The following is a 26951-nucleotide window of genomic DNA, read 5'->3' as shown; positions in this document are numbered from 1 at the left end:
TTTTGTGATGGCAAAGAACTGGAAACTAAAGGGGTGCTAATCAATTGGGGAATGATAACTTATGATATATGAATGTAATGGAAAACTGCCGTGCTATAAGAAATTATGAAGGAGAGAGTTTCAGAGAAACCTGGAAAGACTTGTATGAACTGATGCAAAGTGAAGAGCAGAACCAGGAAAATAATTTATACAACAAAACAACATTGAAAAGAAATTCTGACCAACTCAATCACTAATCATTATTGCAGAGGACGGATGATAAAGCATACAACCTACCTCCTGACTAAGAGATAATGGACTGAAGGTACAAACACATTTTTGGAAAGGGCTAATGTATGGATTTATTTTGCCTGAATAGGCATAACAGAGAGTTGGGGATTGCTTTTCCCAGCCCCAATCTTAGTGATGAGGAAGGAGGAAGGAGGGGGAAGGTAGTAAGAGGTTATAAAAGAAAGAAAAAGAAAAGAGAATCATTGAAGCATCTTTAAGAATGCTAGGATAAGAACAGCAGAAAATCAAAAGCAGACAAGCAGAACAACTCTGAAAGCAATATAAGAATTTATTATTCACTTCCTGACCTCTCAAGGTTAATATCAAGTACATATATATATTTAAAAAGAAAAGCAAGCTATACATAATAAAATTTGCAGCTGAAAGTATAATTCTCTTTTTCTGTTCCACTTTGTCTATGGAAATATAAATTTTATTTGTGTTATTATAAATTTCCCCAATATATAGCCCAAAACACATTTTACAAATCTAGAGTCCCCTGGCATTTTCAAAAGTATGAGTTGATAACCACAGAAAGAAATTGGGTGAGCCTCAACATGTGCATTAAGTCATCGTCCTTCAGTGAGTACATGGAGAAATATATCATGATAATCAAATGGAAACATTGTACAATTAAGATCTAACTCTCAGACAGTTGAGGAAGTGGTGAGTGAAGCTGGAAAAGAAGGTTACAATTCACACCTGAGCAACTAATCATTGCTTTCTACAAAACTGTACTGGAGGATAGCAATTCTTTTGAGATGCACTTTAAGATATTAAGGTTAAAAAAACTGCTCATGTTTCAAAGTAACTGGGTCTGTCCGATAATCTTTAAAATTTTAGTCCTTTGTCATTTTATGAAATGAACTTACTTTGGTTTAATTACAATTATTTATTCTTTAAGTACCATGCAATGTTAAGTGATACATGATTTACAAAAAGAAAACTACAGAAAAATGAATTGGGATTTCTTAAAAACTAGTAGTAAAAATTATGAATGCACATAAATTTGAAAATTTTATTATTTCTTCTCCAAATTCTGTATTTCCTTCAATTTCAACATCCATGTTGATAATACACAATACACTGTGACTTCATGTATTCCTCACTACCCTAACTTCTACTAACACCCATATCCTCCCCACATCAGTCACAAACCATCAGTCACACCCTAGATTTCATCATAACACACAAGGTCCATTCAATTTGGGGATTATATTTCAAACTAGGTGCTAAATATCAGAACAAACCTTATTTTCTTCTCAACTCTCTCACTCCTACTTCCCCCTCCAACTCTTCTTTACAGTCTCCAATTATTCTGCTCACTCATCACTGACATCCCATTTTACTGAAAATATTAGCTCTATCCTAGGTGTGCTAGACCACCCTTATCAATCTATGATCAGTTACTTTAAAACAATCCTCATCAATATTCTAAAATTCCATATTACCCCATTCTACATCTTTGGCCTTCTGACACGCTCACTTTTCAAATCCCCAAATTCCACTATACCTCCAGGTCAAAGAGCAAACCTGAAAGAAGATGCAAAATAAAACTCATTATCTTTGCCTTTAACTGCTCTCATATTCTCTACACGCCTTTATTTCTGCTGAGGATACCATTCACCTTCTAGTCGCCCTGGTTTACAACCTTAGAGTCATCTGTGATTCTTGCCCTCTCCTTGCATATCTAATCAACTTTCAAGTCTTATTCATTCTGCCTCCACAAACTATGTCCCACAGTCCACTGCATTATTTAGTCTCTAGTCTAGTTCAGACACTTACCATTTTTAATGTGATATACTGTAATAGCTTCTAGTCTTTCTTCTTTGTCATCTTTCATGCAACTGCCAAAATAATCTACTTAAGGCACACGACTATGTCATTCTCTGATCAAAAATCTTGGATGAGGGTCCTGAAGTCAAAAATAACTCCAGGATTTCAAGTTTGCATGCCCAGGGAAGGGAATAAACATTTATACAGTGCCTACTATATGCCAGGCACTATATGATAAGCACTTTGCAAGTATCATCTCATTTGATCCTAACAACTCTACAAACTAGGAGCTATTGTTAACCCCATTTTACAGGTTAAGAAATCAAGACAAATAATGTGTGATGACTAACTTTGATAGACTTATCTCTTCTTAGCAAGACAACTCCAAAAGACTCATGATGGAAAATGCTGTCCACATCCAGAAAAGGAACTATGGAGTCTGAATGCAGACTGAAGCATATTATTTGCTCTCTCTCTTCTTTTTTTTTCTTTCTTCTTTCTCATGGTTTTTTCCTTTGGTTCTAATTCTTCTTTACAACAGGACTAATGTGAAAATAGGATCAATGTGAATGTATACATGCAGAACCTATATCAAATTACATGCCACCTTGGGGTGGGGAAAGGGGAGAGATGGGGAGAAAATTTGGGACTCAAAATCTCATGGAAGTGAATGTTGAAAACTAAAAATAAATAAATACAATTAATTAAAAAAGAAATCAAGGCAAACAGAGGTTAAGTGGCTTTGCCCAGGGTGTCATAAAGCTAGTACATGTCTGAGGCCAAATTTGAACTTAGGTCTTCTTTACTCCAGGTTCAATGCTTTATCTACTGTATTGTTTAGGAGAATAGTGGTACTAATAACAGACAGGGAAGAACAGAAAATGCATAAACTTAAGGGGAAAGACAGTACAGCATTTGGACAGAGATACCCAAGTAGAGAAAGGCATCCAGACAGCCTGGATCTTTTTATTCCAAGGAGGGTAAAATCCTGGCAAAAAGACTACAGTAATTTATTCATACACACAAAAAAGTGCACTGTGCTCAAGGTGAATTGATTGCATGGATGCAAGTTTCATTCACCATTAACAAAACAAAAACGCAATTCAAAAATAGAACATGTTAAAAAACAAAAGCAGCCAGAAATATACTGATGTATCAACATAGAAATAAACCTTTGATGAAGTACAATACACATATACACTAAAAAATTCCAAATGTAGGCATCAGACCTTTTAAAAAATATAACAGAATGTGTCTATCCAAAATCAAAAGCTAGAATTAAAACAAACAAAAAAAAACCACACACACACACACACACACACACGTTAGCATTATATGTAACAGAGATATCCTAAGAAACATTCCCAATAAAAACAGAAGTAAAACAAAGATTCTCTCTTCCCTGTTACTTGACATAGTTCCAAAAATGTTAGCAGTAGCAATAAGACAACGGGAAAAAAATAATGGCATAAAGAAAAGCGAAAAAGAGACAAAATTCTATCTATTTACTAATGACATGTTTATTCAGAAAATGCTAAGAAGTTATCAAAAAAGTTAATTAAAACCATGTTCAGCAAAGTAAAAAGAAAATAAGCTCCCCCCCCAACAAAAAAAAATTATATAGTAAAATCCGTAAGGGGATGATAGGAAGGGAAGTTCCATTCCAAATAACTATAAAATGCATAATTTCAATAATTCAGATATTTTTATCTGGGAATAAGTTTACCAAAACACTCTTGATACCTATGTAGACATAATCACACAACATTCCCTTACAAAATAAAGAACTGAAATTACTAGAGAGCTGTCCAGTGCTCATGGCTAGTGGTGCCAATTTAACAAAAATGAAAATACTGCTTAAATTAATTTACAGATTTATTGCTATGCCAATCAAATTACCATGGAGATACTTTAAAGAGGCAAAATAGTGACAAAATTTGGAGGAACAAAAAAAAAAATCTAGATAATCAAGGGAAACAAAAAAAAAAGGTAGGAATGAACAGAGAGTGGTACTTCTGGATGTCAAACAATATCATAAAGCACTAATTATCAAAATTCTCTTTGGTACTGATTAAAAAATAGAAAAGTAGATCAATGGAAAAGTTTAGATAAGGAAGAATAAAAAGTAAATTACTTTATAATCCAGTATACAATAAATTTCACAAACAAAAATTACCTAGACCTTCCTTATTTAACAAATATTGCAAGGAAAAAACTGGAAAACAGGTTGGCAGAAATTAGACCAACATTTTATTTTCTATACCACAATAAACTCTAAATGGATATATGACATAAATATTGAAGGTCATAGTATAGAGAAATTAAGAGAGAACTAGGTCAGGTATCTTATACAGATATAACTAGTTTGCAAATTCTTAACCAAATAAGAGATAGAGAAGATTACAAAATATAAAATAGATAATTTTGATTACCTAAAACTGAAAAGTTTCCTCAAAAACAAAATTAATAAAACTAAGATAAGAAGGGAAATAGACAACTTGGAAAATATAGGCAATTATCACAAATACATAAGACCAACAGTCATTCATCAACAGGTAAGTGATCAAAGGATATGAACAAACAGCTCTCAAAAGAATCAAAAAATGGTAATAGCCACATGAAAGACTTCTCCAAATAAATAGGAGAAATGCACATCAGTGCAAATCAAAACAACTCTGAGGATGCACCTCACAGCCAAAAATTGGTAAAGATGACAAAGGGTGAACAGTCAATACAGAAGGAGAAAGTCAGACACAGTAATACACTGATGGTGGAGCTGTGAATTAGTGAAGCTACTCTATAAAACAATATGAAATTATGGAGAGAAGTGACTAAAAAGTCACTACCCTCTAACCCAAAGATGTCACTACTCAATCAATCAATAAATATTTATTAAGAGCCTACTAAATGCTAGGGGATACAAAAAAAGGCAAAAGACAGTATCTGATCTTAGGGAGTTTACAATCTTATTGGAAGAGACAAGCAAACAATATAGCAGTGCTTTTTATAGTAGCAAAAAATAGGAAACAAAGGATGTACCCACCAATTGTGGAATGGCCAAACAATCTGGGTTACATGAATAAAGGTGAATTGTAAACAAGTCACAACAGACCATTTTAATAGGTGCTTAGAAGTTACTTACAGAATCATATAATTATGGAGTTGAAAAAGAACTCTGAAACTATTTAGTCCAGTCCACAAATATTCAGAAAGATTAAAGTAATCTAAGTCACTCAAGAAAATCAGTTCAGAAGGGTTACTAAGTATCCAACAGATATAAAATTCCACACAAATTGTACATTTCTGAAAAAAGGAGCCTTGACAGTATCTTCGAAGAAATTATCAAAGACAACTGCCCAGAGGTCCTAGAACCAGAGGGCAAAATAGTCATTGAAAGAATTCACCGATCACCCCCTGAAAGAGATCCCAAACTGAAAACACCAAGAAATATTATAGCCAAATTTCAGAGCTATAAACTCAAGGAGAAAATACTGCAAGCAGCCAAAAAGAAGCAATTCAAATATCGGGGAACTACAGTCAGGATCACGCAGGATCTCTCAGCTTCCACATTAAAAGACAGGAGAAATTGGAATATGATATTCCGAAGGGCAAAGGAGCTGGGACTACAACCAAGGATCAACTACCCAGCAAAACTAAGCATAATTTTCCAGGCAAGGCGATGGACATTCAATGAAATAGGGGAATTCCAGACCTTCCTGATGAAAAGGCCAGAACTCAATGGAAAATTTGATCTCCAAATACAAAACTCAAGAGAGACATAAAAAGGTAACCAGGGGGAAAAACCCCACAAACTTCATTAACCAATAAGGTTAGGTTGTTTACATCTTTATGTGGGATTATATCATCTTATGTATGTTTTTCATGTATATATATATATATATATATATACATATACATATATAAGTCATTCTTGTGAATGGTACAACTATTGTGACAAATGAAAGGGATATACATAGGTTGTGAATGCCTGTATAAATTAACTGATGTAAAGATATAAAATATAAATAAGAGATATAAAGGGAGGGCTATGAGGGAAGTGGTAAGGAGGTTGTAGAAAAGGGTAAATTACACCAAAGGAAGCGGCAAAAAAACATAGTAGAGGGAAAGAAGGGAGGGAGAAGAGCAGTATTTGAGCTTTACTGTCATCTGATCTAGTTCAAGAAGGGAATAACATACTCTGATAAGTTTAGAAATCTAACTTGTCCTACGGGAAGTGGGAGGGAAAGGGGGGAAAAAGGGAGGGGGGAGGGCAGAAGGAAGAGGAGAAGTAGCAAGTTGGTAACGGTAAGATAAGGGAGGGGAATAAAGAGGGAGGGTTAACTGAGGAAAGCGGTGGTCAAAAGCAAAACTTTGTTGGGGAGGAGAAGGGGAAAGGGAGAAATAAAAGCATAAACAGGGGGAATTAGGATGGAGAAAAAGACACAGATAGAAATCATAACCCTGAACGTGCAGGGGATGAACATTCTCACAAAACAGAAGCAGATAGCAGACTGGATTAAAAACCATAATCCTACAATATGCTGTTTACAAGAAACGCATCTGAAACAGGGGGATACACATAGGGTTAAGGTAAAAGGCTGGAGTAAAATATATTGTGCCTCAGCTAAAGTAAAAAAAGCAGGTGTAGCAATCCTAATCTCAGACAAAGCAAAAGTAAAGATAGATCTAATTAAAAGAGATAAGGAAGGACATTATATCCTGCTAAAAGGCACCATAAACAATGAAGCAATATCATTGCTTAACATATATGCACCAAGTGGTAAGGCATACAAATTCTTAGAGGAGAGGTTAAGGGAGTTACAGGAAGAAATAGACAGCAAAACTATAATATTGGGAGACCTCAACCTCCCCCTTTCTGAACTTGATAAATCTAACCTCAAAATAAATAAGAAAAAAGTTAAGGAGGTAAACAGAATTTTAGAAAAGGCACATATGATAGACCTCTGGAGAAAACTGAACGGGGATAAAAAGGAATATACTTTCTTCTCAAAGTACATGGCACATACTCAAAAATTGACCATGTACTAGGGCATAAAAACCTCACAATCCAGTGCTGAAAAGCAGAAGTAGTCAATGCATCCTTTTCAGATCATGATGCAATAAGAATCATTTTTAATAAGTACCATGGAAAAATAAGCTAAAAACTAATTGGAAACTAAATAATTTAATTCTAAAGAGTGAGTGGGCCAAAGATCAAATCAGAGAAACAATTAATAATTTCATTCAAGAGAATGACAATAATGAAACAACATACCAAAACTTATGGGATGCAGCAAAAGCAGTTCTTAGGGGAAGTTTTATATCTCTAAATGCCTACATGAATAAAATAGCGAAAGAGGAGATCAATGATCTGGGCAGACAGCTGAAAAAGCTAGAAAAAGAGCAAATTGAAAACCCCCAATTAAATACCAAATTAGAAATACTGAAAATCAAAGGAGAGATTAATAAAATTGAAACCAAGAAAACTATTGAATTAATAAATAAAACAAAGAGCTGGTTTTATGAAAAAACCAATAAAATTGACAAACCTTTGTTGGCCAATTTGATTAAAAAAAAGAAAGAAGAAAATCAAATTACCAGTATCAAAAATGAAAAGGGTGAGGTCACCTCTAATGAAGAGGAAATCAAAACAATAATTAGGAATTATTTTGCCCAACTGTATGCCCATAAATATGACAACCTTAGAGATATGGATGAATATCTACAAAAACATAAACTGCCCAGACTAACAGAGAAGGAAGTGAAATTTCTTAATGACCCCATATCAGAAAAAGAAATTGAGCAGGCCATCAACGAACTCCCTAGGAAAAAATCTCCAGGGCCAGATGGGTTTACATGTGAATTCTATCAAACATTTAAAGAACAACTAATTCCAATACTTTGTAGACTATTTGGGAAAATAGGTGAAGAAGGAGTCCTACCAAATTCTTTTTATGACACAAATATGGTACTAATACCCAAACCAGGTAGAGTTAAAACAGAGAAAGAAAATTATCGACCAATTTCTCTAATGAATATTGATGCAAAAATTTTAAATAAAATATTAGCAAAAAGATTGCAGCAACTCATTACGAGAATAATACACCATGACCAGGTAGGATTTATTCCAGGAATGCAAGGCTGGTTCAATATTAGGAAAACTATTAGCATAATTGACCATATCAACAACAAAACTAGCAGAAACCATATGATCATCTCAATAGATGCAGAAAAAGCCTTTGACAAAGTACAACACCCATTCCTATTAAAAACACTAGAAAGCATAGGAATAAGGGGAACCTTCCTCAAAATTATAAATAGCATCTACCTAAAACCATCAACAAGCATTATTTGTAATGGGGATAAACTAGATGCATTCCCAATAAGATCAGGGGTGAAACAAGGATGTCCATTATCACCCCTATTATTCAATTTGGTTCTAGAAACATTAGCTGTAGCAATAAGAGAAGAAAAAGAAATTGAAGGAATTAGAATAGGAAAAGAAGAAACTAAATTATCACTGTTTGCAGATGATATGATGATTTATCTAGAGAATCCTAGAGAATCAAGTAAAAAACTACTTGAAATAATAAACAACTTTAGCAAAGTTGCAGGATATAAAATAAACCCACATAAATCCTCAGCATTCCTATACATTACTGACAAAGCCCAACAGCAAGAGATAGAAAGAGAAATTCCATTCAAAGTTACTGAAGGCACTATAAAATATTTGGGAGTCTATTTGCCAAGACAAACCCAGGGCCTATATGAACATAACTATGAAACACTTTTCACGCGAATAAAATCAGATCTAAATAAATGGAGAAATATCACTTGCTCATGGTTAGGCCGAGCTAATATAATAAAATGACAATTCTACCTAAATTAATCTATCTATTTAGTGCCATACCAATCGAACTACCAAAAAATTTTTTACCGAGCTGGACAAAATAATAACAAAATTCATTTGGAAAAACAAGAGGTCTAGAGTATCTAGGATATTAATGAAAAGACATGCTAGAGATGGTGGTTTAGCCACACCAGATATTAAACTGTACTACACAGCAGCAGTCATCAAAACTGCCTGGTACTGGTTAAGAAACAGGGGTGTGGATCAGTGGAATAGGATAGGTACTCAAGTGGGTGAAATCAACAAGTTTAGCAATCTACTCTTTGATAAACCCAAAGAAGCCAGTTTCTGGGCTAATAATTCACTATTTCACAAAAACTGTTGGGAAAATTGGAAAATGGTAGGGAAAAAACTGGGCATAGACCAATATCTTACACCATATACCAAAATAAAGTCAAAATGGGTTCATGATTTAGGAGTAAAAGTTGATACTCTAAATAATTTGGGAAAGCAAGGAATAGTTTACTTATCAGATTTGTGGAAAAGTAAAGAATTCATGACCCAACAAGAGATAGAGAGCATTACAAAATGCAAAATGGATAATTTTGATTATGTCAAATTGAAATGTTTTTGTACAAAAAAAGCCAATGCAACAAGAATTAGGAGGGAAGCAGAAAATTGGGAGAAAATCTTTGCAACTAGTATCTCTGATAAAGGCCTCATCTCTAAAATATACAGGGAGCTAAGCCAAATATATAGGAATACAAGCCATTCCCCAATTGAGAAATGGTCAAAGGATATGAACAGGCAGTTTTCAGAGGAAGAAATTAAAGCTATCTACAGGCATATGAAAAAATGCTCTGGATCGCTGCTGATTACAGAAATGCAAATCAAAACAACTCTTAGATACCACATCTCTCCTGTCAGATTGGCTAAAATAACAAATCAGGAGAATGATAAATGCTGGAAAGGATGTGGGGAAATTGGAACATTGTTGCATTGCTGGTGGAGTTGTGAGCTGATCCAGCCATTTTGGAGGGCGGTGTGGAACTATGCCCAAAGGGCTATAGAAATGTTCATACCCTTTGACCCAGTAATACCACTTCTAGGGTTGTATCCCAAAGAAATCATGCAAGCGGGAAAAGGAACCATATGTACAAGAATATTTATAGCAGCTCTCTTTGTGGTAGCCAAGAATTGGAAAGCAAAGGGATGCCCATCAATTGGGGAATGGCTGAACAAGCTGTGGTATATGAAGGTGATGGAATACTATTGTGCCATAAGAAATGGGGATGATGAAGACTTCATAACAACCTGGAAAAACCTACACGACATAATGCTGAGTGAGCGGAGCAGAGCCAGGAGAACGTTGTGCACAGCCACAGATATGTGGATTCCGTGAGGACCAACCCTGACATACTGCACTTCTTTCAGCAACCTAAAGGGGCAAGGACAACTCCAGGGGACTCACGATGGAGAATGCTATGTTCATTCAGAGAAAGAACTGCGAAGTTTGAATACAGACTGAGGCACACTACATGCTCGCCTTTTCTGCTTCTCTTTTGTTTTTGTTTTTGGGGTTTTTTTTCTTTGTTTTGTTTTTTTTTTTTGGTTCTGTTTCTTCTTTCTCATGATTCATTCCATTGGTCAAAATTCTTCTCCACGACTTGACTAGAGCATAAATTAATTCAATGCGAAGTTATACATGACAGTTATATGAGACTTCATGCCGTCTTGGGGAGGGAGGGGGGAGGGAGGGGAGAAAAACTGGAACTCAAAACTATGTAGAACCGTGTGTGGTAAACTAAAAATAAATAAAACACCTTTAAAAAAAATTTCTTAATATAAAAGACCTGCTTATTAGCAGAAATTAGATACATTTTAGATTAGATACATATGAGAAAAAACAGGTGCTAATCAGTATCTAAATTTTATGTACAGAGGCAAACACCATTCTAAAATGTTTAAGCCAAGGAAATAACAGATGTTGGTCAATGACTGGAGATTAAATTCAAGAAATGAGGTACAATAAACATGTGAGAAATTTTTAAATAATATTTCACAAGTTTTGAAGAGTAAGTTCCTGAGTATGTCACAGGATACAGACAGGCAAACTGAGATCAGCTAGTCAATAAAAACTTATTAAAATACCTATGAGCTAATAGGCACTGTGCCAAGCCCTGGCCGAGAGAAATTAACTGATTTGCCCAAAGTTACATGGGTAAGCCAAACTGAGATATACTGAAGAAGAATATAGGAGTTCCTCTCTTCTGCCCACCCACCCCCCACGCACACCCCATATGTACAAACAAACATACATACGGTTCTTTCACTTCTTCCATAAAAATAAATGGAACGAGTTCACTTTCTTAAAAACAAAAAAGTAAAATAAAAAGCGATCTTTCTCTTCATATGATTCAACACAATTCATTTTCAAGCTATACCTCTCCAGAGGGGGAGCAAAGTTGTAAAGTACTCCATTAAAGTAGCTTTGTAAAGTAAGAATTTCACTGAATGAACCAGTGGGCATGTTCATTCACTGGATAAACATTAAGTGCCAATTGAGCAAACAGAAAGCACCAATATTCATTTGGACAGACATAGAAATGCCAACTGAAAAAATGCATCCCCCATCCCTAAGAAGCAAATCAACATTCTGTTATTAATGGCCTCTTTCCAAAAAGCCTGTGTTAATAAAATAATCTGCATTGAATTGTGAAATAAATATACAAATGTTTTCAGCAAGTTTCAATGTCAACAACACTCAAGTGGCTACAATCCAAATTGTTGTGAAATTAATTTACTCCTTTCAATCTTCCTTCCCTATTTGATTAGCAAATTATCTTTATAGCTTTTTACTAAATACCCACGGGCCTCACCTTTTCATGCTTGATTATATCCTCATTTTTATACTTATACAAAGTCATTCATTAAGAAACTGTGTATAAATATGTCACTTTTAAGTCTTTATATAATAAAATGATTACTTGTTCAGGAGCAAAATTAAGATCAATACTTCAAGTAAAAATTTATTTTAAGTAACTTTCTTATACATCTGTGAATTTTTATACATATCATATGGCTTCAGAATGAACTGACTCAAATTCCTTCAGAAATTACTTCAGACACAATAATGATCAAACATCTAATTAGTTCATGAGTATAATAACTGTAGATACAAAGAAAGCTGCCAATAGCTGACATATATAGGCTTATTTTATTCTCTTGACCCAGTGGGACATAATAGTATTTTGTAATTGGATAAAGTGAATGTTTATGAAGTTCCCCCTATTGGTAATGGGCTATTAAGTTGATCATTAATCTCATATCCTTTATCTTACAAACCAAATACTTCTTCCACGTTCTCAACACTTAAAATCTGGCAACACACACACACACACACACACACACACACACACACACACACACACCCCAACTCATGAGATTATAGTATATTTATGCTTAATTGGATGTTGGACCAAAACTACAATGATCTTTCATAGGATCATAGTTTTAAAGGAAAAGAGGGAAGTTATTGCTGTGTGCACACTTCTCTCCGTCATCTTCCACCCCCAAATTCTCATGCCAGTATAGCTGCATGAGTCTTTAATGTTTAAAGGTTGAAACAGAAGGCTGCTCTATTTTCTCTGAACCTTGGTCAGGAATTTAGTAGCACAATATATGAAGAGTCAAATGAATCTATGATCTCACTGATATAGGTATTCCCTTTAATGATACAGATCAAAACCCACCCATTTTTTGCTTGTGACTCTTGCACATGTTTTGCCATAATCCTTTCAGAGGTTCTATCCTATGTACTCACAGAAGTCTCCCACAAGTCATTATAAGAATAACAGTGGGGGGCAGGTAGGTGGAGAAGTGAGTAGAGTACCAGCCCTGGAGTCAAGGAGGACCTAAGTTCAAATCCAGCCTCAGACACTTGATACACTTACTAGCTGTGTGAGGTTGCTCTGCCTTCCCCCCTCCAAAAAAAAACCAAATAAATAAATAAAATATAAATGGGAAATATTTAAAAATAAAAAAAGAACATCAGCGGAGCATGCAGATTGTCTGTTGGTTATTTCTCATTGTCACCACATGACCATATATGTATTTCATGACATCCTTTGGAGGATTTATACAGCATAATTCTTTATTTCCAATGTGTGGCAGCCTGTTCGACTTCATCAGTCCATTGTCCATTGGGTATTCTTTAACTTTGATTCTTCAATGACTATAGCACTTCATAACTTAACCACACTACATCACTCAAAAAATGGGCCCTCTGATTCAGAGAGAAACTTGGGGTCCTTAAAAAGAATTGTTATTCCCTCCTCTGCCTTTCTTTTTCAGTTGTAGACTTCTACTTACAAAGTATGTGTAGATATGTATCATCAAAGGAATGAGTGAAAAGCATGTATTACGTACCTATGGAATGCTTTAGATAAAAATATAAAAGCAAAGACAATACCTGCCCTCAAAGAGTTTATGTTCTAATAAGGAGAGACAGCACACTTGGGAAAGTGATGGTCAATGGGGGCCACCTTGATCCAGAAAATTAAATGAATAGTGAGTGAGGCCATAGAAGAGTAGAATGACAAACACCCCATTCAGGACAGCATTATTCTAGAACTGGAGGTTAGGGAATACAGGTAAAGTAATACAGGAGATGGCTGAAGAGTAGGAAATGATGTATGGGACTGCAAAGGCTTTCCTAAAATAGTGAGGGTAAAGGGAAGGAAGGGAACAAGCATTTATTAAGAGCCTAGTAGGTACCAGATAATGTGTTAAGCACTTTAAAAAATATTATCTCATTTGATCCAGGAAAGGTGAGGACAGAAGGGCCCCAGGCATAAGTTTTGAGACATGGTCTCTGAGTATTGGCAGCAAATCAGTTGGCCAGAAACAAGGGAGCAGACAAACTTTACAGCGGTTTTTTTTTTTTAATATTACCATAATCTTGAGAAAAAGCATTCCTCATATACTATTTTTTTTGCAATGTGGATAGTTAGGTAAGTTAAACATTTAAGTGGATGTGGAAATCAATAATGCAATAAAAATTATGTTCAATAAAGGGCCTTTGAAGCATAGATTAAAAATTAATGGGAAATTAAATAACTTAATCCTAAAGAATGAGTAGGTCAAAGAACAAATCGTAGAGAAAATCAATAATTTCATTAAAGATAATGACAACAATGAGACAATACACCAAATTTGTGGCATGTAGGCAAAGTACTTTGGGAAAATTTTTATCCCAAATGCCATACATCAACAAATGAGAGAAAGGGTATAGCAACAAATTAGGCATTTAAATAAAAAGATTAGAAAAAGAAAACATTAAAAATCTCCAATTAAACATCAAATTAGCAATCTTAAATATCAAAGGGCAATTAATAAAACTGAAAATTAAAAAAAACAACAACTTGAAGTTGGTTTTATGGGGGGAAAAAAATAAAACGGATAAACCAATGGTGAAAATTTGATTTTTACAAAGAAGAAAATGCATTACTGGTAGAGTTGTGAACTGGTCCAACCACATTAGAAAACAATTTATAACTATACCCAAAGGGCTATAAAACTGCATACCTTTTGACCTCACAATACTGCTCCTCAATCTGTACCCTAAAGCGATCAAAGAAAAAGAAAAAGGACTTATATGTACAAAATATTTATAGTAGCTCTTTTTGTGGTGGCAACGAATTGGAAACTGAGGGGATGCCCATCAAATGGAGAATGGCTGGTTGTTACAGTATATGACTGTGATGGAATACTATTGTGCTATAAGAAATGGTGAAGTGGATAGTTTCAGAAAAACCTGGAAAATCCTTACATATGAACTGATGAAAAATGAATGAGTAGAACTAGAAGAATATTGTACACAGTAACACCAATACTGTAACAAAAATCAACTGTGAAAGACTTAGCTACTCTGATCAACACAATGATCTATGACAATTTCAAAGGGTTAGTGACGAAAAATGCTATCTACCTCCAGAGGGATCTGGTGAATTCCAAGTGTAGACTGAAGCATATTTCCTTTCACTTTCGTTATTTTTCTTGTTTTCTTTATTCCTCTTTTGCAACACAGGTAATGTATAAATGTTTTGCATGACTTCATATGTATAATTATTGCTTGCCTTTTCTATGAGTGGGGGAAGGGCAAGAGAGAATTTGGAACTGAAAATAAGTTTTTTAAAAAATATTTAATTCAATAAACAAATCAGTAAATAATTAAAGGGTGCCCTCATACTAGAAAAGGTTGCACTCACTGACTGAAATATTCTATATGGCTAGCATTATGCTGAGCACAACACGGCTAATTTTTTGTATAATTTTAATTAAGACACTTCATTAATCAAAGTACTTCTAGAATCAGTGGTTCCATGGTCTCATCCATTTGGATAATCCTTCTGGTGGTACAGAAAGCAACCCATCTACAGCTCCTCTAGTGTAACACTCTTCTTCAAATAAAGTTTTCACAAAGCATCCACCCAATATACTGGAGTACTTTCCTATATGTCTTTGGACAATATTTGATTATTACTATACCATATAGGCTATTCATCTGCGATCTCTTGCTCTCTTGTGATCAGTTCACTTCGTTTTCTAGTCACGCATTTCTTTGACAGTATTTTTAATACCACCGAATAGGTACAATTCACTTATTCAAACTATCGGCCTTATACAGATAGTTCTGGCTTTACATAAACTTGCATTACAGAAATTTAACTTTACATAAAGAATTCTAAAAGAAATATGCATTCCAAAAAAAACCCACTTATATATTGACTTTACTGTAAGGTAACCTGTTCTCTCTCTCCACTCCTACTCCTCAGCTTGGCCCCAACCTTCCACTGGGAAAAACAAAACAAAACAAAACCTAAATAAAAAAATCCCTTCAAGTGGAAGCAGAAGAACAGACATGAAGAGACTGTGTCATGCTACCACCACCCCCAGACTGGCCACTTGACTTGAGACTTCCAGAGCTAAGGGAAGAGATCTTTGCCCTGCTCTGCCCACATATCTGGGCCTGTCTGCCTGCCTTCCCTCCATCTGAGCTCAGGTACTACATGTCTGTCTCTGGCCCCCAGGTGTCACCTACTCTATACTGCCTGTCCCCTGGTGTTCTTCCTGTCAGTTCTGGCCATCTCCCCATGTTCCTCCTGCTCTTGCTTCTCTGTTCCTGGCCCCCACGTATCCTTGAAGTGTGTCCTGCCCTGCTTTGCTCCAGGAGCAGCAGTACCCTTCCTGCCTCCCTCTCTCCTTCCCTTTTTCCCTTCCCCACATCAAGTGGCAAATTCGCATTATGTAAAAAAATTTCTTTACATAGTCCATGGAATGGTCCACTCACATAATATTGAGAACTGACTATACATCTTTTCCATTGCCTTTGGGAGATCTGCATCTATGTTACTGAAAGAAGATGTATCAGAGAGAGGATTTTATTTCAGGAGAAGCATGAGGAAAGCACTGTGCAATTTCATAAATGCTACTCAGTGTGCTCTCCTCCGTCTATAAAATTGTGGGCTCAGTCTACTGGTAATCTATAATGTATATCCAAGATACATGTGGTACTTCCAACGGCTTTGTATGTAGGAGCTTTGCTAAATTTTTAGCAAAGAGTTAAAAGTCAAGTAATAGGCTAGGAAAATGAGCAAACAGAAAAAATCCTGACCATAGAAAGTTACTATGGTGACAAGGAAGATCAAAACACACATGAAGAAGATAACTAAGTCAAAGCTCCTATACCCAAAGCCTCCAAGGAAAATATGAATTGGTCTCAGGACATGAAAGAATTCAAAAAGGATTTTGAAAATCAAGTAAGAGAGGTAGAAGAAAAACTGGAAAGAGAAATGACAGTGATGCAAGAAAATCATGAAAAGCCAGTCAACAGCTTGGTAAAGGAGACACACACACAAACAAAAAAAAATAGAAGAAAATAACATCTTAAAAAACAGACCAGGCCAAATGGTAAAACAGGTACAAAAAACCAATGAGGAAAAGAATGCCTTAAAAAGCAGAATTGGCCAAATGGGGTGGGGGGGGGGGAAGGCACAAAAATTTACTGAAGAACAAAACTCCATAAAAAGGATTGGCCAAATGGAAAAGAAGTTACAAAAGCTCACTGAAGAAGGTAATTCCTTAAAAATTGGAATTCAGCAAATGGAAGTTAATGACTTCATGAGAAATCAAGCAACAATAAAACAAAACCAAAAGAATGACAAAAGAGAAGAAAATGTAAAATATCTCACTGGAAAAACACTGACCTAGAAAATAGATCCAGGAGAGATAATTTAAAAATTATTGGACTACTTGAAAGCCATGATCAAAAAAATAGCCTAGATATCACCTTTCAAGAAATCATCAAGGAAATCTGCCCTGATATTCTAGAACCAGAGGGTAAAATAGAAATTGAAAAAAATCCACTGATCACCTCCTGAAAGAGATCCCACAATGAAAACTCCCAAGAATATTATAGCCAAATTCCAGAGCTTCCAGGTCAAGGAGAAAATACTGTAAGCATCCAGGAAGAAACAATTCTAGTATCATGGAGCCACAGTTAGAATAACACAAGAGCTAGCAATTTCTACATTAAAGGATCAGAGGGCTTAAAATATGATATTTTGGAGGACAAAGGAGCTAGGATTACAACCAATAATCATCTACCCAGAAAAACTAGGTATACTCCTTCAGGGGGGAAAATGGACATTCAATGAGATAGAGGCCTTTCAAGCATTCTTGATGAAAAGACCAGTGCTAAATAAATAATGTGACTTTCCAATACAAGACTCAAGAGATGCATAAAAAGGTAAATCTTAAGGGACTTAATAAGATTAATAATAATAATAATTAATAAGATTAAACTGTTTGCATTCCTACATGGGAAGATGGTATTTGTAACTCATTGAAACTTTCTCATTACTAGGGCAGATAGAAGGAGTATATCTAGACAGAGGACACAGGTGTGAGTTGAATATGAAGGTATGATATAAAAAAAATAAAATCAAGGGGTGAGAGAGGAATGTACTGGGAGAAAGGGAAACAGAAAGAGAGAGGTAGAAGGGTGTAAATTATCTCATATAAAAGAGGCAAGAAAAAGCTTTTACGGGGAGGGGAAGAGTGGGGAGGTGGGGGGGCAAGTGAACCTTACGCTCATCAGAATTAGCTCAAAGAGGGAATAACATACACACTCAATTTGGTATAGAAGGAAAGTAAAAGGGGGAGATAAGAGGAGTAGGGGGGGAGAGAGAAGGGAGAGCAGACTAGGGGAGGGGGTAGTCAGAAGCAAAACACTTTTAAGGAGGGACAGGGTGAAAAGAGAGAGAGAATAGAATAAATGGGGCGGAAGGAATAAGATGGAGGGAAATACAGTTGCAATAGTAACTGTGAAAAAAATTTGAGTACGTTTCTCTGATAAAGCCTCATTTCTCAAACATACAGAGAACTGAGTCAAATTTATAAAAATAAGAGCCATTCTTCAACTGACAAATGGTCAAAGGATATGAACAGTTTGCAGACAAAGTAATCAAAGCTATCTGTAGCCACACGAAAAAATACTCTAACTACTGATTGGAGAAACACAAATTAAAACCATTCTGAGGTACTACCTTGTACCTAATAGATTGGTTAATATGACAGAAAAGGAAAATGACAGATGGTGCCTTGTTGGTAGAGTTTTGAACTGATTCAACCATTCTGTAGAGCAATTTGGAACTACGGCCAAAGGCCTATAAAACCATGCATACCCTTTGACCTAGCAATACTAGGTCTGCATCCCTATAGAGATAAAAAACAAAAAGGACCTATATGTACAAAAATATTCATAGCAGCTCTTTTTTGGTGGCAAAGAATTGGAAATTGAAGGGACGCCTATTAACTGGAGAATGGTTAAACAAATTGTGCTATGTAATTGTGATGGAATATTATTGTTCTATAAGAAATGATGAGCAGGATGCTCTCAGAAAAACCTGGAAAGACTTACATGAACTGATGCAAAGTGAGATGTACTGTGTACAAAGTAACAGCAATATCGTAAGACGTAAGAATGATTTAGCTATTTTCAGCAATACGATGATCCAGGACAACTCTGAAGGACTTATGAAAAATGCTGTTCACCCTCAGAGAAAGAACTGATGGTGTGTAAATACAGATTGAAGCATGTTTTTTACTTTATTTTTCTTTAGGTTTTTTTGGGGTGGGGTGGGGAATTCTATGTTTTCTTTCACAATATGACTATTATGGAAATGTTGTGCATGACTACACACGTATAACCTATGTCGAATTGCTTGCCTTCTCAAGGAGAGGGCAGTGGGAGGAACGGAGAGAATTTGGAACTTGGAATTTTAAAAACAAATGTTAAAAATTGTTTTTGCATATAACTGGGTAAAAAAAAATATTAAATAAAAAAAAAACCCTCTTCAAATTTCCCTATTTCTCTAAGCATCACTGGGATCGCCTTTGACACTTTATTTCTCAACACCCGTACAATCTCTTACCTTGGTCAGTGATCATAAACTCACTTAACCTGGTAAGTCTTGTCAAGTCCACCTCCACAACATTTCTCAAAGGTTCCCTAACTCTGCTCACACAGACTGTATCCTACTTCAGGTCTTCATTACCTCTCCTGGACCATTTCAATAGCTTCTTAACTGGTCTCACAGTTTCCAATATCTCTCCTCTCCTATTTACCAGTTTGCTAAATTGGTATTTTTAAAAGACAGGTCTGATGATATAGAATAATAAATCTTCAGTGGCTCTCTATGACTCTAAAACAAAATGCAAAATCATTTATCTAGAACTGTACAATTGGGCTCCAACACACCATTCCAGTCTTATATTATTCCCTTCACGAATTTTCTATTATAGTCCAACTGGCCTGCTACCTATTCTCCATATGTGCCATTCCATCTCTTGTCTCTGTGACTGAATAGGTTGTCCCCTATAACTAGAATGCATTCCCTCCTCACTTCTGCCTCTGAGAATCCTTAACTTCCTTCAAAGCATAAGACAGAAGCCACTTCCTAGATGAGGCTTTCACTGATCACTCCATTGTCAGTATTAATGCCCCTATAAAGTTGTCTTATAAGTTACTGGCTCTTTTTTCTTTCATTTTTTAGCAACAACATTCCTAACAACCAGAATTGCATTTATAAAAATAAATCCACATAAAGGACTGCCTTGGTATTTACTTTATATTTATTTATCTATATACCTGTAAAATCCCTCCAACAAGATGAAAATGCTTAAGCACAAGAACTACTTGTTTTCTGACCCTTGGGGCCCATCTAGTACACGGCCTCCCAACGGTAGGTGCTTAATGTATGTTACCTGCACTACACTGAATCCATATTTTTCAAAAAGAAAAATGGGGATTCTTAAAATTAGACCAATGAACTTTACATCTATCCCCAGCACTTTACCTAAAGTCAAGTCTCAAACTCAACCCAGTAGTTTAAGAGTTTACTCCCAGCTCTTCAAAATGTTAAGTTTCATGAAAACAAGAGCCATAATATCTATATCTTCTACCACAACTGCGAAAACAAGGTTCTTAACAAATATCAAACAAACACAATTTCTGAATCATTTTTGGTTAATCACATATTCTAGAAATTATCACTTATTTTGAGTAAAAATGGCAAACTGCCAAATTACAATGGAGTGATTTACCCATTAGGAAAAAAAAAATCAAAATTATCCAAAAACCTTCAGTGACCACCGAAAGGTTAAATGTCTTTTTGATTCTGCAGTTCAATTAAATCTTGGCTTAATTTAAAGATTGGCTTTAACTTCTTATCTTCTTTTGTTTAAATCTGAAATTTTGTACTTATGGAAGCAAGGTAAAAATGCAACGGTTTTACATTTGGCTAATGGAAATTTTGTACTTACAGAATTACGAAGCAAGATAAAATTGCATGAGTTTTACATTTGGTTAATGGAATTTAAAAGAGATTCTCTAATAAAATTTAAAGAAATAGCTTCTGAAAAAGTAAGAAGGATTTTAAGAAAATTGCTTGAAGTTTCATAGAAAAACCAACCTGCAGATGTAGTGATAACTGCCTTGTTGCTAATACAAATGGTACTTTCTTTTCTTTTTTGTGGTCATCAACTATGTTTCACAGGGAGGTTAAAAATCGTTAGATCTAAAATGAAAACCTATAAAAACACACTGAAAGGCTCAGGATGTCTTAAAAGAGTTTTCTTAGTTTCATAAGCTTTACTTATTTCTCTTTCACAGAGGTCTGGGAAATTAAAATTAGCATTTGAAAGTATTCAAAAATGTTTAAACTTTTCATTTAGTTGTTATGTTCTACAGACAGGTGCCTTTCTTATCAAAAGAACTGTACCATCTGCTGTGTCACAATTATGACAAATTTTCAACTACAGCTAAGCAAAAGTTAGAGAATAACCTTTGACTTTTTCATATAATGTAAGTTGCTGGTTGTTTTTTCTTTTTAAGCAAAAACTTTCTTAATAACCAAAAGTCAATTTGCAAATATAAATCCAAATAAAGAATTCCCTGATTTCCTTCAAGTCTCGGTTAAAAGTCTCTTTCTGCAAGTTTTTCTTAGTTCCCCCCCAATGTTAGGCCTCTGAAATTATCTCTACTTTATCCTCTATGAAACTTGTTTGTACATAGTCGTTTGCATGCTATCTCCTGCTATCTTTATCTCCTAAAGGTGGTAACAACATCTGAAGTCTTGGCTCAGGTTGTCTCACACCTACAATACCTTCAACATTTTCTAAATAGAAATTGTACAGCTCCAACCTATTAAAAGTTAATCTAAAAGGTCTTTCCTAATTTTGACTATTCCTCTTCAAAACACTCTCTTAGATGTTCTTGCCCTTTATGTCAGATTATGATACGCAAACTCAACTTCAAGACTTTTTATTTACTAGTGTACACATTTAGAATGTTTCTCCCTACAGCCACATGAGTTAGTTTTAATTTTTCCCTGCTCCTATCCCAAGTTCCATGTCTTTATTTAAGCTATCTAATATCACTCTGAAGAGATTTTCCCTCATTCACAAGTATCCTAAAATCTTCCTTTAACACCAGAGATAGACAAAAGGTTATATGCCTAGTATCATGGTGGATATAAAAGTATATTACTTAGTCCCTGACCTCAGGAAACTTATAATTTAGACAAGAAGACCACATACGTAAAATAAGTGCAAAGGAGAGAGGTAGACAAAAATAAGAAATTTGATGGAGAACACTTTCTTGTGAAGGTAGCAGTAGGGGATGAGGTAAGGCTCTACAGAGGAAGTAGCACTGGGCATGGAGATCTGAGGGAAGCATGAGAAAAGGTACAAAGACTAGAGAAGTAGGAGATAGGTTGTGGAAACAGTAGTAGCTTGGCTGAGCACAGAAAACCATATAACTACATATGCTACCAGTCAGTTGCTTATGCTTTATTAAGGTCTCTCTAAAGAAGTTTGGTATCGATTCTGAGTCATGGGAGAAACTGTCACAAGACACGTCTAGCATGGCATGCCCTCATCAAAGAAGGCGCTATGATTTATAAGCAAAACAGAACTGCAATGGCTCAAAAGAAATGGAAATTTAGAGACATCTCCATCCCAAATGTTCATACAGACTATTTGTGCCCAATCTGTGGTAGAGCCTTCTGAGCTTGTCAGCCACAGCTGGACACACTGTACAATGACCCCAACATGATATCATTTTGGCGTTCTAAATGGACAAACACTAACAATTCTGTAAGCAGTGGGAAGTCACTTAACGTTTTCACATATGTACATGTACACACATATACATATAACATATATATGTATATAGAGATAGATATGTATTTTTTTGCCAAACTGTTCCAATATCTGATTTGCATTAGTTGTCAACACAGCAGGTGATGGAGCAGACATCCAAAATAATTTATTTACTGAGTGTTCTCCAATTTTATATAAATGCTAAAACTAAGTACTTACAGAGGAAAAAACTGAAAAACACTGTTCTCTTAACATTCAATAAATGAATAGCATATTTCTTTTCAATTAATTATTAGTCATACTTTATTTTAGTCATTAGACATTTCTATACAGTATCAGTAAAAACTAGAAAAAACTCAAAAGAAATAGAAATGCCATTTTAAGTTACAACAAAATGCACTTAACATCCGGAAGATTTACATAAATACAACTACAAAACAATTTTTATATATATAACATGAGATCAGATGGGCAAATATGAAAAAAAGGAAAATGATAAATAGCTTATTAAGTATTAGAGCTTAAAATTGCACAGACATGGCACACCCTGTAACTATGGCAGCTCTTTTCATAGCAGCAAAAAACTGGAAAATAAGGAGGTGACCATTTATTGGGCAACAACTAGACAAATTATGATATACAAAGGTAATGGAATATTATTGTGCCATAAGAAGTGACAAAATGGACAATTTCAGAGGAAACTACAAAGACCTTTATGATCTGAAACAGAGTGAAATGAGCAAAACTAAGAGAATTTCCACAATGAAAACATTATAGGGAAAAACAACTTCAAAAGACTTTAGAATTCTGATCGATGCAATGATAAATCACGAATCCAGAAAAATAAAAGTGAATCATACCACCTACTTCCTGCCAAAGCAGTGATGGACTTAAAACAGCTAGGTGGTGCAGTGAGTAGAGCACTGGCCCTGGAGTCAGGAGGACCTGAGTTCAAATCCGACCTCAGACACTTGACACACTTACTAGCTGTATGATCTTGGGCAAGTCACTTAACCCCAATTGCACTGCCTTCCCCCCTCCAAAAAATAAAATAAAATAAAAATTAAAAAAAAAAAACAAAAACAAAAAACAGAATGAGAAACACACACACAGACATGATCAATGTGGGAAGCTGTTTTAAGGGACTGAATACTTGTGAGGGTTTTATTTGTTGCTGCTCTATTGGGGGAGGGTAGCAATAGGAAAGAGAGATCTGAAAAAATATTTTAAAAAACACACAGAGATCTAAATATTGAAGAGGTATTTAATATTCATGACTAAGCTAGGCTAATTCAATGAAAAAATAATCCAAATTTATTTCTATATTTAATATGCCAATCTGATAAAACAAAATAATAAAATTAATAAAAGAACAAGAGCAAGAACATCAAGAGAAATTTTTTTTAAAAAGATGGGGTAACAGTATTACCAGATCTCAAGTTATATCTGAAAACAGCAAATTTTCCAAATTCTCTCATAATAATTTTTTAAAAAATAACAAAGTAGATGAGTAGAAAATAGAAGAGTTTGAAGCAAATGTACACAACACTATCATACCTGGTAAACCTAAGAACACAAATCACTAGGGAAGGAATTCATTATTTACCAAAATCTGCAGGGAATACTGGATTGTAATTTGGCAGAAAATGAGTTTAGTTACAGGTATCTCATATCATATACCACAGTAAGTTCCAAATACATAAATAATCTAAATATAAAAAGACACATGATAAAAGGAGAGAAGAATGCAAAATTATATCTTTCATAAATGTGGATGGGGAAAAATTTTTTAACAGGTTACCTAATAATGGAAAATCTAAAAGACAAAATAATTATTTCAATTACACAAAAATAAAAAGCATTTTTACAAATAAAAGCAATGTTGTTAAAATAAGAAGAAAAGATTAAAACTGGGGGAAAATTCTGCACAAATCATCTTTGATAAGTCTAATATTCACATGAATATACAGAGACTATTAAAATTGAGAGCCATTCCCATAACAGATACAATAAAAAGGTATGAAGGGTTTCTGAAAGAAAAAATACAATCAACAACGACCTGAAAAAGTGTTCTAACATGTTAAAAACAGAGAGATATCTATCAAATTGGCCAAGAATTTTTAAAAAGATGGGGGCGGGGGAGGGTAATGCTTAATGGCATTAGTGGGGAAGGGGACACCTTAGTCCCTTCTGTTGGAGCTGTGAAATGAGAGAATTGTTTTGGAAAACAACATGGAACCATACAAGTTAAGTCATAAAACTTCCTGCCCTATGACCCAGCAATCACACTACTAGGCATATACCCAAGGAAATTGTTGACAGTAAGAAAAGCCTTTTCTTTACAAAAAACATACAAAGAAATACCATCTGTAATGACAAAGAGCTGGATGTAAAACTTGTACCCAATGACCAAAAAACATCTGAATAAATGATGGTACATAAACCATTGCACCATTAGAACAAACACAGATAATTCAAATAAACATGAAAAGAGTCTTAAGAAATGATACAGAACAGAGGTGTCAAATATATTGAGGCCTGCCCAAAACAGATAAAAATACAATAAAACAAAGACACATTAATAAACAATTTTCTATGTCACTATGTGACCCACAGGGATTTTAAAGTATGGTTTGTATTTCTAGATGTAGAGAGAAGAAAACATATACAAAATAACACTGACTAGAACTATGAAATTCACGTAGTATTAAATGGCAATAAAATTCATGTCAAATAAAATGAACAATGGCAGTACTAGATTGTTAAACCCACAGACTTCCGTTCTTTTAACAAACGGTAAACTGTAAAACTACTTAGTGGCATGTCCTGCTCTTTTCCGTTGTTATTCTGTTTAATTTTCTTCAGGGGGAAACATACTTTGTTTTTGGTTCGAGTATTTATTTATGTTTTGTCTCGTCAATTAAAATAAATTTAAGAATGTGAAAAAAATTAAAGTGAAATCATTTCTAAAGGGTTTCAAAGAGAATAGTGCCATATTTACCATTTTGTAATCCCATCCAGAGTTGTTTATGATCCTTTTTCTGCATTTCATTGATGACTTGACTTTTATGCTTTAAAGCATCAGCTTCTTTCATACAAGACATAAAATGGGCTTCAATTGTATCCTTAGATGGACAATGCAGAAGATCTTTCTCTGGAAAACTCTATCACATAAGGAAAAAAAGAAAATCACAACATGGGCAATACAAGAAAAGTGAAATAACCACATGAAAATTGTAATTTTATCCCCACATCAATAAAATTAACTTTCCTTCTTTCCTCCTTTTTCCCTGACTTGGCTTAAATCTAAATAAGAGTTTACATTTCTTTAATTTTTAATTGGAGACTGACATAGCAGTAATTAAGCATTCTACAGAAGGTTTAAAAAAAATAAGCCTTCCTTTACCATAACAAAAATTACTATAGAAAGAAGATGTTCTTATCCGAAAAATGGGGTGTTCTAACAGGGAAAAAAGCACATTGCAATTTTAAATATGCAGAATTTCCTATGTGGTTTTTTTCTCTTTGCACAAAGGCTTTGTTACAAACCATTTTTACCAGTTCAATACAGGGACTATTTCAACCCAATTCCAAATATTTTTAAGCTACCTACCACATGCTAAAATAATTTATATTATTTGAGGCTCCATGTTGTCATATAACATACAAAATAGAAATCAAAATCAAATCAATAAATATTTAAGTGTCTACTGTGTACAAAGACAATAAAGTTTCCATAAAGCAAGAGTTTAGAGGCTTATCATTTCTACCTTCACAACATCTCTTGTATACATCCCATTTTCTCCACTCAAATAGCCACAACTCTAGACCAAGCACCCCTTACCTCTTGTCTAGACTACTGCAATAGTCTTCTTACTGGTTCTCTCCCTACTCCAATCTGTCTTCCACTCAGGATATTTTTCTAAAGTATAGGTTGGACCATGTACCCCCTTACTCAAGAGCTCCACTGGTTCCCTATTACCTCCAGGATTAAATAAAAACTACTGTTTTGCATTATAACCTGGCCCCCTCCTACCTTTTCAGTCTTCTTAAACTTCACTCCTATCTACACTCTACAATCCAGCAACATGGACTTCTCTTTAATTCCTTGAACACGACACTCCAACCCACCTCTAAGACTCTGCCCTGGCTGTCCCCTAAGCTCTGAATGCTCTGCTTTGTCATATCTGCTTCTTATATTCCTTGACTTCTAGACTTAGCTTAAAGACCACCTTACGCAATACTCAAAAAGCATTTAAGTTATTAAATGCCTCCTATGTATAAAGCACTGTACTAAGCTCGGGGGATACAAAGAAGGTAAAAAAAAAAA

The 26951-nt window shown here is 34.9% G+C and overlaps 1 protein-coding gene across 1 annotated transcript in view; it reads right to left on the bottom strand.

Annotated features, from left to right (window-relative positions):
* Positions 1–26951, bottom strand: part of ATG5 (autophagy related 5) — a 148180-nt gene that overhangs the window by 78173 nt on the left and 43056 nt on the right. Inside the window, exon 5 of the mRNA XM_036767958.1 lies at positions 25623–25785. Coding sequence (XP_036623853.1) covers positions 25623–25785 — 163 coding nt within the window. The remainder of the gene's footprint in view (positions 1–25622; positions 25786–26951) is intronic.

This window comes from Trichosurus vulpecula, chromosome 7 (assembly GCF_011100635.1).
Source record: "Trichosurus vulpecula isolate mTriVul1 chromosome 7, mTriVul1.pri, whole genome shotgun sequence".
Lineage (NCBI taxonomy): Eukaryota > Metazoa > Chordata > Mammalia > Diprotodontia > Phalangeridae > Trichosurus > Trichosurus vulpecula.
The sequence above is the reverse complement of the archived record's forward strand: the minus strand, read 5'-3'. Positions and strand labels throughout refer to the sequence as shown.